Source organism: Lepisosteus platostomus, chromosome 6 (genome assembly GCF_059453375.1).
Source record: "Lepisosteus platostomus isolate fLepPlt1 chromosome 6, fLepPlt1.hap1, whole genome shotgun sequence".
In the NCBI taxonomy this organism is placed as follows: Eukaryota; Metazoa; Chordata; class Actinopteri; order Semionotiformes; family Lepisosteidae; genus Lepisosteus; species Lepisosteus platostomus.
In genome coordinates, this window is record NC_142616.1 from 41,172,486 (window position 1) to 41,192,052 (window position 19,567).

At 36.3% G+C, this 19,567-nt stretch overlaps 1 protein-coding gene across 2 annotated transcripts in view; it reads left to right on the forward strand.

Moving 5' to 3' along the window:
• LOC148661720 (attractin-like protein 1) overlaps window positions 1-19,567 on the forward strand; it is a 429,208-nt gene that overhangs the window by 171,598 nt on the left and 238,043 nt on the right. For both annotated transcript variants that reach the window (XM_088635864.1, XM_088635865.1), the window contains exon 21: window positions 16,712-16,764. In XM_088635864.1, the coding sequence (XP_088491990.1) occupies window positions 16,712-16,764 (53 nt within the window). The remainder of the gene's footprint in view (window positions 1-16,711; window positions 16,765-19,567) is intronic.

Below are 19,567 nucleotides of genomic sequence, written 5' to 3' on the forward strand. Positions count from 1 at the left end.
TATATGTTTTACCTCATTGGTTTATAAAACTAACATGCATTTAGGTATCCCCATTATTAGAAGTATTACTGTAAACAGCAGGAGCATATTTATTTAAATAACAGTCTTGGTTACATTTATTACAAATACTTGATATTGAAGTACAGTGTAAGTTTTCTGTTACTTAATATAAGATACTTTCTAAGTAGCAGGACTGTATTCAGAAGATACATTCTTCTGCAGTTTAATGTTAAATGCAGTTCAATCTTACACTGTCTTTTTCAGAGATCATCCATACATTTTCTCTTATTTTGCATTGCTACAGTACTTTATTGTAATTTAGTAATTAGATGGGCTATATACTGTATATGTCTATATATATATAGTGCCTTGTCAGAAATAGAAGCGCACGTGTAAATTATTGCACACTGTGCACATCTTTTTAATTCTGTTTAGGCACTGTACATCCATAAACATATGCCCTATCGTAATGAATCTATGTAGCTATGAGATACATTTCTTGATGTTCAGTGCATCTTTTTTAATCTATATTGAGAATAGTATTGATTAAATGTACGTCAAATGTTATCATAATTTGAATGTGGATTAGATTAGACTGGATTGGGCCTACTGTATGTGATGTGGTAAAAATCAGGAATGCAAAATAGAGATATCAGTTTGCCTCTCTAATCAAGAGAACAGTCTTTTGGTGCTACCCAAGTCCTCTTTAGCAATGAATTATTTTTTTTTGTATAGTCTAACCCAATGGATATGAGTGAGTGTGGTACAGATTTGCAAAATCATACACTGATTGTCGTGTGCAATGGACCGATCGATGGGGAAGTCCAAATGTGATGGTGTGGAATGAAATATTTTGTCACTACAGAACTTCACTTGTACTGATTGATGGCAACCTGGTGCTACTTGGATGAAATTTTGGGATCTCACTTACTACCTTCCTGCAGGCTCATCCTGATGTGACAGAGTGCCAGCAGAGTATTTCCCCATGTTGCCAATGTAACAATAATTTTCTTGCAAGCTTAGAGTTATGCAGTGGATGCTCTCCTCATCTGACTTTGATTCTATAAAACATCTGTGGGATGTTCACCTCAGGACCCCATGAAGACAATACCATATTTGTGAGTGTTTAATCAGGCTCTTTTAATCCCAAATTGGTTTTCACTACAACAAGCTGAGCGCTTGGGTTCATTGTTATGTTGCAAAATTAATTCCTTCCATTGAGACAGGTTTCCTGTTGAAATGGTGTGGTGATTCATCATCTGGCTGAATCTGTTGGCAGTCAGGCTAGCTTTTGAACACACTGTGTTCAGGTTCTTGCAGGTTCTTGGTAATGTTTGATGAGATCTAAACTGGTGTGTCATATGCCATTAGGAGCAGTATTCACTTGCCAAAATGTGAATTTCTATGTCCTGGTCATCTGGTTTAAGACCCAGAAACCGAACATTTCACACTATGAAAGGGCAGAATCACCTATACTTATTTAAATCTTGTACTGGTTTGACATTGTCACAGTGCCATAACACACTGCATTATTGAATTGAGCCCATTTCATTTTTACACTTATTATTCTGTCATCTGTACTTGGAATTACATATCCCATTAGTTGTTTCCAGTTTTCATTAATTTTGATATTGTGCATACTGTATACGCAAGCACACACTCCTTACTATATACACAGTCTCCACTTATCTTTTCTATACCTTTCTCTTGTAATATGTTAAACTAAATTTTTGTTTATTTGGTTTTGAACATTTCAGTTTCTTTTTGATGCCTTGTCATACTATTTTTTTTGTCCCATGAATTGAAAATTATTGATTACTGATAGGATGTTTGACATGTTTTCATTATCAGTTTTTTCTTATGTTCTTTCATACAAACTTGTATGTATGTCCTTGAAATAATGCTTGTGTAGAACTTTACAAAGCCTTAAGCTTAAGTTAAAATATTCCTACAAAACTGAAACTACATGGTGTTTTCTTATACATTATGCAATGTTAGTCTTATATAACCTTACAGGAGCTCCGCTAATGTTCAGTGACACAGAGAAGCGAGGCATCACAGCACCTTTTGGGTTTCATTATTACTTTTCTAATGCTAAATTAAATTGAAATGAAAACAGGTATTTGCTTCTGGCCTCCTAAACTACATTATGCGCAGTGCCTTGATGTATTATTCATCTAATTGAATGTTATGTGAAATATGTAAGACTAATATTGTGTCTCACATCTACCCCTTTCCTATTCTCGTCACATATAACTCTCAGGTTGGCCCTGTGGGAAAGAGTAAAGAATGATTGTTTCACTGAGCTGTATAGACTTTGGCATATTGTCCCTTGGGGTTGTTGGCATTCACATGGTGCAGGACTGATGACAGGGCCAGACTGTTCGTTGAGTGTATTGGTTTGTAGAAATTATTTGTTGCATGACTTTGCAGGAAGAGCACTAGAGAACTGTTTAGGTTTTTTTTTTATTGGAACATGCCTGTAACTCTAGTTTCAGTTTCATGACCGTAACTCTGTAAGACATGAATATACAACAGTAGAAATTTAGACGTGTTCTGTTTAAGGTTTATATTTTTGCTATGCAAAAAAGACTACAATACACTAGTACTTTAATCTGTAAGCTTTGTTAACATGCATATTTAAACCCGTTTAACTGTCCTACCAGTGTGCTTTCAATATTTTAAAATGTTCTTTTAAATCTAATGACACAACCAAGAAAGCCAACCAAGGTTTATAGGTTACATTTATTCTGAAAATCTTATTGTTTGATGAGCCCATCTCTCAAAGGCAAAAAAGACATCTCTCTCACTTTGATTAAATTAAATAAATCAAGGCAGCTTTAATTGAAGGATTAATGTGTACACAAAAATAAAGATCTGATTAATTGACACTTATCACTTTAAATGAGGATGCTTCCCAGCCTTTGGTTATACTGAGAAAGCAATTAGAGGGTGTCAGTGTCTGTTTAAAAAGATTTTTTTCCCCAAAAAGAACACATTTCATGTACTTAAACAACAAGGCAAAGAACAAATTACAGCTCACACAAAATTGAAAACGAAATTGGTTGCTCACAAGAAAGAAGAAAGAAATGGAGTCTGTAAAGTAGCTGAATGTGTTTCCATGAGAACAATGTTAGCAAATGAAATACAATGAAGTTTGAGGATACTGTAAGTCAGTCTCCATCCAGCATTGTACAATAGCTTTTTTGAATGTTCTTAAACCCACAAACTAATGTTGTTTCAATATGGTAACTTCTTAATTGTCATTAAACAGGAACAGTCCAGGGTTCAAAGGCACATTAGTCATATACACCCATGAGGGTTGTGAGTGTGACTCTTTACTGGATTTGCCTGTCTGTTGACCTTCGTCGAATGTATCCTTTAAGAAGATAAAGGGTGAAATAATGTGCCTGTATTATCGGCAGGAGACTCTTCATCACTACGGGACACGCTTGAAACATGTAGATAGGGTAAGAGAAACAACCTAAGTGCATCAGTGACTGAGAAAGTCAGGGACAGTTTTAATCTGGAACTGCTGGTATGGGAAATTCAAATAGTTACTTTCAGTCTATGAGAAAGTATGGGTCTTCCATCCAGTTTATCTACTTCTCTATTCTGTATAAAGACACCTGGGAGGGGACTAGATTTAACAAAAGTATTTAGTAAAGAGACTAAATCCTTTGTAGTAACAGTACTGTTGAAACAATAAGATTGACCCCTGATTGGGTGGGTGAAGCAGTCTTGAGGCAGAATGAAGGACCAAGGATTGTCTGATACATAAAGTAAAGTTCCAGTAATGCTGGTCTCTCTCAGATCCTGAAAATTGCATCAGAGTTGTTGTTAAGTGTATGAACATTGCTTGTTAACCAATGTGGGTAAACAAAGGACTGAGAAACCTCCACATGAATGATAAAAATTTATTAATTTCACAGGATGCCCAAAAAAGCAGTTTATGTTCCTTCAAAATTCTAGTAAGTTTAGGTCCATTCAAAGTCCTGGTCTGATGACTTTGTGCCTTAATTAAAGCTTCCTCAATTGGAAAAATGATATTGATGGTCCAGGATCTGACTAAATCTTAAATAACAAACTTAAAAGCCCACTAAATAAAGTGCTAAATGAATGGGCACATTGGAATGGGTTTCATTTCACTTCTTAAGTAGTTCTGTTCTAGGTGATTAAATGACTTGTTTGCATCTAAACAAAGCACTGTACGAGAGGCAGCATGGCTACAAAAGAAGGGATTTGATCCAAAATATGAATTTATTGCTGTAGATTATTAGATGCAGTTTGACCCTTCAATGAACTGTTCTGGTCATATATTTAGTGGTATATGCTCTTCTGTTTTCTTAAAAAGACCTCTGTAAATAGTTTGACATCTGAGTTTAATAATGATAATGGACTATAGATGAAGCATTTCAATGACTTTGTAATTTTAAAGAAGCAGCAACATTAGAAATAATATTTGATCTCTATTAAAAATGTACATGGTATGGTATTAAAGTGCCAAATCGATTCCACACTAAAAACTATAATTCTAATCAGAATTATGATGAGAAGCTGCCTTTAACTCCTGTAAAACATAGCCCATTCAAGAGCCTTCTGATGCAGGTTCATAAATTCCTTGATTCTGGCCAAAATCAAGGAATTAGTGAACCTGCGGAAACAACCTCAGCTGGCTTCAGGGGTAATTTACAGATGTGAAAACAGTTCTTGGAAAGCTTCTTTAACCTGCTTAAGGTTTGAGAGAACAGCCGTAATTAGTGCTCCTGATTGCCTTCACAGAAGTAAACTGTAATTTTAGTTTGTAAGTAATTTACTTGATATGCATTCAGCAGATCTGTGTTAGGGCTTTTTGTCTTGTTTTAGGACTTTTGCTATAATACCAATGAAGCCGCCGAATTTTTGGATGTTGAGCCTTTCTCTCATGGTTCATATATATATATCGTTCTTTTATTTCTCAACCTGTAAGACCCCAATTTCTAACTAAGAAGTTAATTTGTGTTTTTGTTTAGATTAAAAGCACAATTGTGGATAACAGCATCTATTCAATTATTTAATCTACCACAAGGAATATCTAATTTCTAGTCTCTTCAAACCTTTTTTTACGATGGCTCATTCTTAAGTAAACAAGTGTTATTCAGATAGGATTGGGCATTAGTGAAGGCAATGTGCTACTTCAAACATGGGGAGGTAAAGTGCACACATATCAAAGTTTGCAAATAAGATTTTACTAAACCAATGAGCCAGTCTAGCTTGTTTGATTTTTAGTAGCAAAATGATCAGAGGTTCTCATCATGTTATTTCTTTAGTGTAGCCAGAATATCAGCTTTGACAGTATGGCTGTGGGTAACCTGAAGATTTGTTGAACTTAAGTGCTAAAGATCTGTGTCTTGTATGCCAGTATTATTTAATACCGAACCATCTTTTTTCTGCCTGAAGCTTTGGTTTCTTCTTTGGAGTGATATATATTAGCCATTTCATATTATTTGAACTTTTCCCATTTTTATCTGTGAGATAGTTTGCTTCATTCTTTGATTCATTTGCTGCTGCATTGCTGGGAAAAAATATCCTTGTTCGCAATATTGTTTTTTCTCAGTTTTGGCCTTCGTAATATCCAGTTTTAACAGTTTGTAGTTTCCTAAATTCCTTTTTAAACTGTACCGTATTGGATTAATTAAACCCCTGGTAGGCCACTGCTTTTTAGATTTTAATTTGTTGTTGAGTTGAAGGTTGTCTTGGGAGGAATACAGGAGCATGCTTTATCTGCAGCAAAAATGTGAAATTTTTAATTCCATTATTTCTGACATGTCAAACTTTACATGCTGTACATTTACTGTATACAGTATACATAAAGTATTTTACCAGGCTATTAGAGAAATGGGACAAAATCTCACAGATGCAAAGCATGTAATCCAGATAAACAGTTTATATTTCTTCCAGAAGTGGCCACGTGCTATTAGCCTGTGACTTTCTCAGTTGATCTGCTGTCAATCAACACTATTGATAACAAATATTAATCAGTACAATGGACTTACAGTATCTATAACATGTCAGTAAAATAAAAAGTCAGTGGAGCTTCTTTTCTCCAACTTGACCAAACAGGATTTAAGCAGGCTTATCTTCTTCTCTGACTCTGATACTTTTGTGGTTTGGAGTTTGTGGGCCCTGCAGGATACTGTATATCCTCCTACTTGCTTTTCTTTTCCAAAAACAAAATGGCTACGTCATTGCCTCCAGCTGCTGAAGGCAAGACTATATAGTCCTCAGACTAGCTGACTGCTTTAACATTAATACAAAGATAAGTTTTCACATCAACCCATCATGTTACCCCTTCATTAAGTGGTGCTGTCATCAGAGAGCCATGGCATTTCTGCTAGTGAGACAGTTCCCTGGTTGAGTCCCTGCAGGAAATAGCAGAGTTTCTATCTGTGGCCTGAAGGTTCTTGACTTGTGTGCACAGCTTAATTTCCAATGAGTTAGTCTTCCTGGGGCCATGCATATCAAGCTTAGTTTTAACCAGGGAGTCAAAGTCTGCTCCAAATGATATACAGTATGACCAGTTTCAGTTCATTTCTCACAGTTCTTATGGTTGTCAAACACATACTTTTTATCCTTTGTATCCTGAAGTAAAGAGTTGCATAGGTCTACAGGTATGGATTTCTCAAATTAAGCTGTTAATTGATAAATAGTATAATTTCTAGATTATTTAAAATGTTTCACATGGAACATATTGTACCTTTTCCTTTTTTCCGTTATGATTGATATAATTAAATTGCTTCTTATTATGGGGTTATTTAAATAATTTGATTCTTGTGGAACATTGAAAAACCTCTTTTCTTCACAAGCAATCCTCTTAAAGTAAATTTTGGAGAATATGAAGTAAGCAGTTGAATAATGATCTTGGAAAATATACAGTATCAAGTTTACAATTGGAAATGTGAATGTCATCAAGCTGTATTAATGGCCCTAAATGATAAGGTCATAGAAAATATTCATTTGGCTTAATCAGCATACTGATAGTCGATTGTGTATTGTGTCTCTAGATTAATGTGTGGTTTACTTTTGTTTCAGGTTTTATAAGGACAGAAGCTCCAGTGCTCACTGACAGCTTCATGTTTTTATACCAACCCTACTTAGACATACTTTTAACCACTCTGGAAGCAGGGCTATCTACTATTGATATTGTTACAAATAGAGAGTTGCAACAATAGAGAAATACCACCAATAGACAGAGTGGGTTGATCAGTAATTAAAACATAAATCCTAAATTATAAAGATTTTTCCAGGAGTGATTGGTATACTTAGAGGCACTTGAGTTCTTTGTTCTCTGGCATAGCTTTGGTGATAATTCAGGTACACTGGGTTACACAAGTATTTATTAATACCGACGGCAACGCACTGAACAACAGACAGCATAAACATAAAACATACAAATTACACTTTTAACAAGCAAGATGTCTCAAAGGCCTACAGTATGTCTTGACCAACCAGAAGAACCCCAGACTGCTACCAAGTGTTCAAATCCTACATAACATCAAACAGGCCCCAAAACAGAGATGAATCTGCCTCTGCACCAAACAGTATATGACATAGAGTTAGGTCTCTCCCTATAAACTTGGATACTTCAAAATGAATGGGAAACTACTGTATATTCCTATTCTAAAAGTTTATCCACTAACCAGGAAAGAGTTTTAACCTAGGAAATTAAAGTTTCCTAAAAACAACAGATGGTGTGCTCACTTAACAAGGTTCAAATATTTATTTGAATTTGGTCTAAAGGCTGATCGGAACAACGACCTCCCGCATGGTACTGTCTCTTTCCTTGTGCCTTGATGTCTTTTCTCCATCGTACTTCTCACTTTCCTTACCTGCCTGTTTTATATCCCATTCCTGTACTGTTAGTGGCCCTTAATCATTTACCCAGACCTTAATTAACCTAGGTAAACCAGATTATTTATTTGATCTATTTGTCTTATACTAGTACAACTCATTTAATACCCCATTTCCTTTCTTGCTTTGAAGCCTCAGAGAATTTCAAATGTTGAAACTAACCAGGTGTTAACTGTTGTCTCTAGATTAAGACACCTCAATAGCCATTTCCAATAACTGTAACAGTATCTCTAGCAATTAGATATATTAATGCTACAACAAGTAGTGTTTGTAATGCTATAGCATTATAAACTATGCACTAGTGTTTGTCTCTCTACCTTGCTTTTCCTAGTAAATGTTGATTCCCATGCCTCATCACTACAACTGCTGTAGCTGTCGTGTTTTATCTGAAATACGTGATGGAATATATTATAAACAGTGTTAAATTTGTTTTGGTCTTGACTGAAAAGGCTTAGTAATTACATCCAGTAAGTACTATGGATCAGTTTCTAGAGAGCCATTTATTATACTGTCAAGTTATAATAAAAATCGAAAACTGGGTTCATGATTATAATTCCAGCTGCAGTTTAAAAAAAAAAAACATTAGTTTTCTGGCACATTGTCCAGGACGTTATGGGAAAACTAATCTGTTAAGGAATTCTAGCAGGACTGCTTCTGAGCTTGGTTTGGTGGGAATAACACCTTAGTGTGTAAGAATGATGTAGGACTATCATCTATTACCATTTCATTCAAATATTTTTCCTACCACATCTGGAAAGCAGTGAAATCTTCAAACCTGTTTATTTGTTGCCTAAGAAATAGTGCCAAGAACAATGTGCCCATTGGAACAAATTATTGTTTTAAGTCACTTTTTTCATGTAATGATAACTGCTTCAGCAAAGTAATTTCAGTGATATAATTAACTAGAAGATCAAATAGTCTATGAATAAAACCATCAATAAACCAATAACAAAAGGCTTCTGGGATTTGTGGACTGTCACAGGCCCTTCACCTTCTTGAGTGATGAGCAGATCATGATCACAAGAACAAAAAGTTTATATGAGAAAGGGGGCTGTGTTGGTCCACTTTGTTCACTTGCTTGCTAACAGTAGCTCAGAAAAATAGGAAGGAGACTACAGGAGAGAAAGATCTACAAAAAAATCCAGTTAATGAGAGGTCTTTAAAGAAAACTAGGTAACTGCTGTGTTTGTGTACTACTAGGTGATACTGTTCCATCTGGGTTAAGAATTTCTAAACTGGTGATCCATTGTGGTTACAGAAGACATTCTACAACTAACTTTAGAAGGTGCCATCCTTCCTGTAAGACATTAAACCATTGTCTCGACAACTTCTTAAATACCTCCTATCCTTGTGTTACTTTCGCACAAGCTGTAAATTTTATTGGAAATTACAATTGTGTAATTTATTGTATCCTATTGTTAATCTAATCCCGATAGATTCCTGTCCTTCTACTCTTCTATCCCTTTTGACGAGCTCGCAGACAAAGCATTTCATTGCCGACAACACCGCTGTATGCTGTACTCTTCGTGCTTTGATAAACAAACCTTGATTGATTGAACTTATTCATTATAGGTTCCATGGGACTGGCAATGGTCCATAAGAGAAGGGTTGTTAACCATGTTGCACTGGCTATTTATGTACATTTTGATCAACCTAAAGATCCACTTTAATCAAATTAAATCACTTCTCTGTCTGATCTACTGACATACTGTATATGGCTTCCATGCATCACCTACTGAAGGTGGGTGTTTCTCTTCACTGGTGGATGAAATGGTTTCCTCCTCTAATGAAAATGCTAAGGATACTGGGGGATAACAATCACTGTATCAATTCAAGGAATTATTATTTAATTTAGAAGTTAATTAGTGGTTTGTGTTGTCATAATAAAAAAAAAACTTCTTGGTAGGTAGGGATTTGAAAAACATTTTTTAAGGAGAAGTATGAGTGTGTATTTCTGTTAATAGTGCAATGTTAATGAAAATCAAGTGACTAGAAGAGAGAAGTGTGAGATACGGTGAGCATTTTTCACTGTTAGTGCTATCAATCTATAGTGAAGCAAGTGAAGCAATATTCTGTGCTGCAGAGAAAGAATGTGCACATGCAATTGCAGGTTTGTAGGCTATCTGCCATGGAAGCAGGGTGTAATATACTGCTCTCTAGAAAGCATCAAGAGGTAACCACAGCTTTAGCAAACCCTCTCTTGAAGGATAGGAAACAAAGACTTATAAGATTGTCTAAAATTTTTCTTTTTTATGGCTTTTGAATTCTGCTCCTTAACAGGGTTAGGGTTTTTGGGGAAATATTAAAACTCAATTAAATCACTTTGAAATGTTCAGATGTTTGTGATATTAAGCAGTGTAGAAAAAACTGCTTATTATCTTTAGTATTTGCCTTTTCTAATGTTACTGTTACAGACGCCATGAGCACTTTAAGATATTTGTGAGTTTCTGTTGCTAGCTAAAAAAAGTAACACTAGACTTGATTTCCATGGATCTATTTGAGATCTCCAGATTGAAAATATTATTTCAGTATTTAATACTATTCTGAGCATAAATGTACCAGCTCAATCCTAAAGTTTTGAAGTGGATGTCATATGTTAAATATCTTTTATTGAACAGCAGTTTTGAAAAATAGCTGTACATCACATTTAGCAATAGACTCTTCCAGCTAGGGTGTTCAAGGGAACGTTTCCGCAGGTCTTTCCTCCCGGCGGCTGTCAGGGTGTATAATGCTGCCCTAGGCTAGGACTGTTAGCCCTTCATTTGCTCCCCTGTGGACAGCATGTTTACTCCGTTGTACTTTTTGGACAATCAGTCTGTATAAACCTATGCACATTTTGCACATATTTTATTGTTTTTACAGTGACTATGATTAGCACATTTTGCACACACCTATGTTTTTATTTATTTTGTTGTCTTTTGTTTTATAACTATTCTGATGTCTGTTTTGCTTGTCTTGGGCTGGACTGCTGTAACACATCAATTTCCCTACGGGATTAATAAAGTATTATCTATCTATATCACGCTTAAAAAAATTGAGACTGTTGCAAACTGCCCAAAATCTCCTTCCCTGAAAGGTAAATCAATCTGGTGTGGTTAAAGAAGGCCCTCTGTTGGTTGAAGAGGCACTGTCCAGTTATTATTTTGTTATGCTGATGTAGTGCATTTTCCTTAAGTGCAAGAGGGTATTTCTCCTGAGCGTAGCCCTTGACCCCAGTCCAATTACACCATAGATGGGTTTTCTCACATTGAATTGCAGACCAGCACTGCCAGACTTGAAGGGTTAAGAGGACATTCTCCCCCTTGTGTTTTCATTTTGGAGAGCTGATAATGAGATGAACTGTCTGTCAGCTCTGTTGCAGCTTGCAAACAGCTCTGTGTTGAGCTAATGGTACCACGGTCTTTTAACTTGTGAGTGAAAGTTGGTACTAAGTACTTTTTTTTCCCAAAGAGGAGTGATACTTAGCCTTTCTGTGTTGAACTTGTTGGGCAAAATTTTCTGCTTTATTTGAGGTTAAGGGTTCTTCAGACAAAGAAATGTGGGAGCAGGCTGGTGGAGTGGTATGTAAAACAAACCATGTTTCGGTTCATCATCATCATCATGTCAGATTGTTACCCAGGCCTGCAGGACTTAACATTTCACACTAACCTTGCTTTGGGATTGATCACAACTTTTGCAGCAGTGTATTATTTCTCTCTTGCATGATCTGGAAATATGGTCAAAGCTGGGAGTTTAGCTTTTTCAAGCTTATTTCTTCTGCCAGCTCGAACTTGTTTTACTGAATACAAAGCACAATGCTCAAATGATATAGGCTCCCTAATGGTCTGAGAGATAGAGTCAGGCTGCTACCACTGGGTCTACCGAGTATGAGAAATGGTGGAGGTCTGATACAATGGTACGCAGACAGAGCATCAGTCTTTAAAATATATAGAAAAGAGCTTTGACTGTGCAAAACTAAAAATTCAATTTGTGTCCTTATCTAAGTTCCTGTCACTGTAGCTTGATGGTTTTCAATCCTGTTTCTCTTTCTTTATTTTTCTTTTAAGTCAATGTGTGTAACCCAGAGTGGAGAGAAGAAAACTAAACACAAATTTGATGTGAGGCCACGAAAATGGACATGTACTGCATACTGTAAATAGATGTCTGGTTAAATTATCTCCAGTTTAAAGGTCTGCATGAGAGAAAACAGACCACAAAGGAATATTTTGGTTTCAGGAAATTAAAAAAAAAAAGCTCTATGTTTAACAAAGCTCTATTATTTTAACATTTTGTGAATTATGTATATATAACAATAGGGCACCATGGTAGTGTAGTGGTTAGCATTGCTGGTTCACAGTGCTGGAGCCCTGGGTTCAATTCCAAACCTGGGGTGCTGTCTGTGTAGAGTTTATCTGTTCTGCCCATGGTTTAGTGGGTTTCTTCTGGGTACTCCTGGTTCTTCCATCAGTCCATTAACATCCTGGTTAGTTAATTTGGTCGTGGTGTGAGTATGTGTATTTGTGTCTGTGCCCTTCGATGAACTGGTGTCCTGTCCAGCTTGTATCCAAGCTTTTATCCTTGTGCCTGTTGCATAGAGAGATAGGCTCCAGCTCCTCAGTGACCCTGTATTGGACAAAGCTAAAAGCCAGTTAACCTGTCAGTCTGTTTTTGGACTGTAGAACACACATTGCATCAAATTAGGGTGACAAGGGAGCCAGATGGGTTGCCAGTCTATCACAGGGCACACACAGACACAAACACACATTCACACCTGACCCAGGGCTCCAGCATGCTACCCACTGCACCACCATGCTTATATATATAACTATATATAGTATATAACTTATTATATATAGATATATATATATAATGTGCTATATATATATAACCATACTGCCCAGCTATTCATACTGTATATCCAGTATATATTTCAAATTAATAGAGCTTTCTGAACATAAAACTTTTAATTTCCTGAAATTAGAATATTCTATTGTGGTGTGTTTCGTCTCATGCAGGCATTTTAAAGTGGAGGTAATTTTACCCAGATGTCTATTTACGCAGTGCGTCTGTTTTCTTGGTTAGATGACTGATGGATATATAAAACAATAATTTATTCAAATAAGTTCTTGGTGAGATCATAGCAGGAATGCCACTCACACTAATCAATTTCTTCATTTGCATGAAAAATAATTAAGAAAAGGTGAATGGTGGTGATTTAGGCCTTTATCTCACCTTCAGCAGTGGATTTGAGAAAAAAAAAACTTTTAAATCCATAGCTCATGTAATATGTCTACCTTTCCTACAGTATCTGAATTAGATCTCTCTGGATTTTCAAAATGATGGACAAGTTTATTACAAGTTTATAAGTCTATTTGCAAGCTATGCAGACATTCACATAACATTCACTGCTGTGAGTTTTACATCATAATATTGAGATATTATTTTGGATTGTTGATTATTTGAAAAAGATGTAGGTCTACAGTATTAATCCCCTCCTTGCTGTTTGCTCAAAGAGACATCAGTGTAGGAAACATTGCACAGGCTTTAATTGTCTTTAATTGCACAGTTTAACTGCTCCCTGAGTCATGAAGGAAAATTTGTTTATGATATTGTGGGAATAACTTGTTAGCCCTCAAATATAACCACGTTAGGAAAGTGAGCTTGAATTAAGGAAACATACTCTCCTGGACATTTGATCCTGCTTCATTGTACAGTAATTACATTCAACACTATTGCAAACTTCAGAGGTAAAACATGCATCAACCATTTTCTGTGGAAAATATTTCAAGCTTCGTGAGCTTGGGATACTCTTCATTATTTACTGTAGCTCTTTGAAGGGATTGTGGAGAAAGAGAAATAGTTGCATTTTTCATTTGAGTATCTCAAGCACAATTTAGCTGTCTCTGGGGAACACAGTGTATTTTCTGCATCATTTTGTGACTGGGATGCTGCACACTTTTCTAAATAGTTTTCTTCCCATTACAGCCTAAATAAGGTGTCTAATCAGCTTAAACCGAAACAGATTGCTGCCATTTGTGCATAAGTGTTAAGTGTTCTGTGTATTGTTAAATTCCATTAGGGAGCACTGTGCTGCCCTCCAATGTATAACACGCCTGCTGTCATGTACTGTACTGTGCATTAATTAAAGGATCAAAATTAGAAATAAGGAATCCGCTTTGGTGTTTTATAATCACGACATTAAAGAAGCTTTTGGCCATGGAGAGACTGTAGATTGTGAACAATTTCAATACTGAATGTAGTATTTATAAGCAACTGAGTACAATTGTTTTATTTTTTGTGTAGAACCATCATTCGTATTTCAGTATTAGAGCTTGTGTGAGCAGCAGCTTTGAGCCGTGTCCAATGGTTTACCAACCATTTTGAGGTTTACGAACCACCTTTGCTGAGGTCCTGTGGTTGCCAAATTTCAATTACAGACTAATAGTTTGAAACAAAAATGTTAACTAAAATACAGATGTTTCCTCCTTCATAAAAAGTTTTCATTTATTCATTTAATTAAGGCTTTCTGCAATAGAGAGAAAAACTGGAATTCAAAATGAAGAAACTGAAGCAAACATTTTAAAATGTACCAGATTTGCAACAGTCAAATACCACTTATAAATTGCAAGTCTCCAGTATAGTCGAAATGAAACGAACATTTGCCAACATGTTCGGTTATCAACTATTTCGTGATATGGTAACAGCATACTCAAGTTTTAATGGGTTGCAGAAATAATTTAGAAGGGTAATCTAATAAAAACAAAGTGTTGTTTCTTACATTGTAACATAAGCAGTTTATTTTTTCTTTAGTTAAGAAAGGTTTATTAAAAGGGAAAAATTCAGTACTGTATGATGATACTGTACAGTGGAAGTTGTTTTTTGATGCAACCTTAATTTTGATGGTTGCATCTGCGTCTCTATGCAGTTATCTACGTACCTAGTACTTAACTACTTACAAAGGGACAAGTAATAGGTTTATTCCATGCTGAAAAGAGAAGAAAGAATACACGTTTCGGCTGTGGAGCCTTCTTCGGGTGTGAGTACTTAACTACTGATAGTGAGCTTAACTGTCAGTAGTGAGTTCTTTTAGCGGAGTGATTATTTTAAATACTGTAGCTTCACTCGCAATCAGATTGAGCAGATTCTGTGAACAGATGTAATTGTGCATGTATTGTTGGAGTGCCTCTGAAAAAGATTTGTGGTCATACTACATTCTTTGTACAAATCTTTATTTTCTGGTAGTAAAGGTGCCCAAGTTATTATGTACAGTAGAATGCACTAACAGTGCAGTGTGACGCAGCTAATGACATCAGTTGTTCAAGCCTGGGTCAGGTCACTAACTGTGATTGAGAATTCCATGGCAGCTATACCCAATTGGAAGTACAGTTCATGCATAGGGTAGGCATTAGATGGGCAGCCTCATTTTAAGTCTTGGAAGAGAAGCTGCAGGCTCACACTGACAATATTTCAGCAGCATTCTACATTCATCTTCTCATGTCATGCTAAAGGGAAATCCCTTTTACTTGTCCTGGAAATTAACATTATTCAACACAAAATATAACATATTCAGACATTCTGTTATCGTAATTACAGGGTTAGCAAATACTGTAAGTAATGAGTTTACAGGAATGCATCACTTTGCTAGACAAATTAAAAAGTGACATGAATAATTGCCATCTATTTTCATTAAGCACAAAGTGCTATTTTTAGTTTCCTTTAAGGATATTGTGAAGAGTGTACAGTAGGTATGATTTTGAGAAGCATTAAGTAAAGCATGATTTGTTTTAAGTAGTTTTGTTATTGTGAAAAGGACCGTGAAGTTCTTACTTAGTTACCCGACATTGATATGCTTTTAAACAGATTTGAGCTGCTGTTAAATTGAAAGGTTGCTTATTGCTATGTCATTGACTGCGATTGGGGGTTACATAGCAGCTATACCCAATTGGTAGTACAGTTCATAGTGGGTTCTAGCGCACTATGGCTGTTGTCGCATCATCCAGGTGGGGCTGCACATTGGTGGTGGTGGAGGAGAGTCCCCATTACCTGTAAAGCACTTTGAGTGGAGTGTCCAGAAACGTGCTGTGTAAGTGTAAACAATTATTATTATGTCTGTTTCACAAAAGAAACTTCCATGAGTGTGGTGTACAGTATATTGTGCTTATTTATTGAGTCCCTTTTGCATCCGAGAACTTTGACAACCTAATAAGATGTTTCTAAGTTTCATTCTGAACTGTGGGGTTTCTTTCATTCCTGATTATCTCATGTACTGCTGAAGACTGCATCTATTCATGACAGTGCATGTCTCCTAACATTAGTTTCTCTAAAAGTAAAATGCCAACTTGTATTGTTATAGTATACTTTTTTGCTGTCGGACCACAAAGTAACAGTTTTGAAAGTGTGTTTAAGTAGCATTGAAAGAAGCAGTAATACAGGAGCTTAATTCCTGAAACAGATGGTCATTTTAGCAGTTACTTAAAAGTGTGGATGGTATTGTACTGTGTATACTGTAGAAGCTTGTGTCCTTAGGAATGATATGTAGAGATAAAAGCAGAACAAAATGACTGCGCAACTGAAAGGAAATGCTTTAGCCTATGATGGCAGTTTTTCAGATCTCACAATTGTGCCACCAATGCTCTGAATGAAGGATGACGATATCAATACCGCACAGCCAGAAACTTAACTTTAAGATGAAGTGTGTTATATCAAGCATTAAGTAATATTCAATCATTGTTTCTTAAACCTAATTTTTGGTGAGCTGTGAAAAAAGAGCAACTGTAACACTGACATTTTTGTGTGTGTCGAGTTGTAATAGCCCTTTAATTTGATTTATTTTTCTTTGCAGTTGCGATTCTGAGAACAGATACCTGGGCAATCCACTAAGGGGAACATGCTACTGTGAGTATTCCTCTAATTCCATTCTCAAATTTTGCCAATAAAAAAATAGATATCTAGCTTTCAGGGGAATGGAGAATCATAGCATATCACAGTTAATAATATTGCATGAAGAGGAAAAATATATATTGAAACACATATAAAAAGTGTTTCCCCCCTTCCTGATTTCTTATTTTTTTGCATGTTTGTCACACTGAAATGTTTCAGATCATCAAACAAATTGAAATATTAGACAAAGATAACACAAGTAAACACAAAATGCAGTTTTTAAATGAAGGTTTTTATTATTAAGGGAAAAAAAATCCAAACCTACATGGCCCTGTGTGAAAAAGTGATTGCCCCCCCTGTTAAAACATAAATCAACTGTGGTTTATCACATCTTTGGAAAGCTGAGTTCAATTTCTCTAGCCACACCCAGGCCTGATTACTGCCACACCTGTTCTCAATCAAGAAATCACTTAAATAGGACCTGCCTGACAAAGTGAAGTAGACCAAAAGATCCTTTAAAAGCTAGACATCATGCTGTGATCCAAAGAAATTCAGGAACAAATGAGAAACAGAGTAATTGAGATTTATCAGTCTGGAAAAGGTTATAAAGCCATTTCTAAAGCTTTGGGACTCCAGCAAACCACAGTGAGAGCCATTATCCACAAATGGCGAAAACATGGAACAGTGGTGAACCTTCCCAGGAATGACCGGCTGACCAAAATTACCCCAAGAGCACAGCGACGACTCATCCAAGAGGTCAGAAAAAACCCCACAACAACATCCAAAGAACTGCAGGCTTCACTTGCCTCAGTTAAGGTCAGTGTTCATGACTCCACCGTAAGAAAGAGACTGGGCAAAAATGGCCTGCATGGCAGAGTTCCAAGACGAAAACCACTGCTGAGCAAAAAGAACATAAAGGCTCGTCTCAGTTTTGCCAGAAAACATCTTGATGATCACCAAGACTTTTGGGAAAATACTCTGTGGACTGACGAGACAAAAGTTGAACGTTTTGGAAGGTGTGTGTCCCATTACATCTGGCGTAAAAATTACCCAGCATTTCAGAAAAGAAACATCATACCAACAGTAAAATATGGTGGTGGTAGTGTGATGGTCTGGGACTGTTTTGCTGCTTCAGGACCTGGAAGACTTGCTGTGGTAAATGGAACCATGAACTCTGCTGTCTACCAAAAAATCCTGAAGGAGAATGTCCGGCCATCTGTTCGTGACCTCAAGCTGAAGCACACTTGGGTTCTGCAGCAGGACAATGATCCAAAACACACCAGCAAGTCCACCTCTGAATGGCTTAAGGAAAACAAAATGAAGACTTTGGAGTGGCCTAGTCAAAGTCCAGATCTGAATCCGATTGAGATGTTGTGGCATGACCTTAAAAAAGCTGTTAAGGCTCGAAAACCCTCCAATGTGGCTGAATTACAACAATTCTGCAAAGATGAGTGGGCCAAAATTCCTCCACAGTGCTGTAAAAGACTCATTGCCAGTTATCGCAAACGCTTGATTGCAGTTGTTGCTGCTAAGGGTGGCCCAACCAGTGATTAGGTTTAGGGGGCAATCACTTTTTCACACAGGACCATGTAGGTTTGGATTTTTTTTCCCCTCAATAATAAAAACCTTTATTTAAAAACTGCATTTTGTGTTAACTTGTGTTATCTTTGTCTAATATTTCAATTTGTTTGATGATCTGAAACATTTCAGTGTGACAAACATGCAAAAAAATAAGAAATCAGGAAGGGGGCAAACACTTTTTCACACCACTGTAAGTATATGTCTAATCTATATTCTTTAGAGTCTAACTCTTAAAAAATGTTTGTGATTTGTGACACCTTTTCATATCTACTCTTCATTGTTAAAGTGGTCCAGTTCTCAGAGTGACTAGCAAACCCGAAAGAGCTTTATGGGACAAGTCTTTTTACTTCATTTTATGAAAAAAAAACATTTAGTTTAACATATTCATTAAAATAAGCTTTTTTATAAAAGAAAACGTGTCTGGGTTCGAAGCAGGCCCTCAAAGCGCAGACTGAATAAGTGCAATAAGTGTTTGAACAGTAGCCCCCAATCTCTGAATGTCCGTTTCATCACACCTGTTCATTGTAAAACAGTGAAATGTGTTGTGCGTTCAGATGGTAAAATGTGCAACGTTCTCATGAACAAGAGTGTTCCACAACTTGAAAACCCTGTATCACCTTACGGAGACCGCAACACTTTCCATACAGGACGCACAGCTGTCCACCATCTTAACCCAGGATAAATTACACACCATGGTGGTCCCGCTAATATTTCAAATTTCACTGGTCCATACTATACTGTTCTCACAATATCGTTGTTTGAATAAACCGGATTTTATGGATAATAACTGTTTTTATGTAAACTCACTGAATATCTACTTAGGATATGTTACTTAAAGATTAATGGGTGTTTTAAGAATTGTTCAGAAAACTTCCACCTCTGATATCTGTACTCTGCATTGTAATTAAATCGAATTGAGCTTCAGGAGCAGATTAGCAGAGTTGATGTGACATTGAAATAACTGCAGGAATCAAGGATGAGACTTCTTGTTTTGCAATATTTTGCCAAGGAAATCCTGGCAACAAAGAGTGACTTTTAATTTATTTTGAGAAGAATAGCTTGTGGTTTGTATTTAAATAAGTCTAACCTGTTTTGTTTTATTTTATTGGCAAAGCCTGGTACAGAGACAAATATCATAGAATGTTTTTTTTATCTTCACAATTTTTTACAACCACAGATCTTTTTTTTTACAGCATGGTGTATCTGATGTTAGTCTTTCAAGGACAAAGGGATGTGT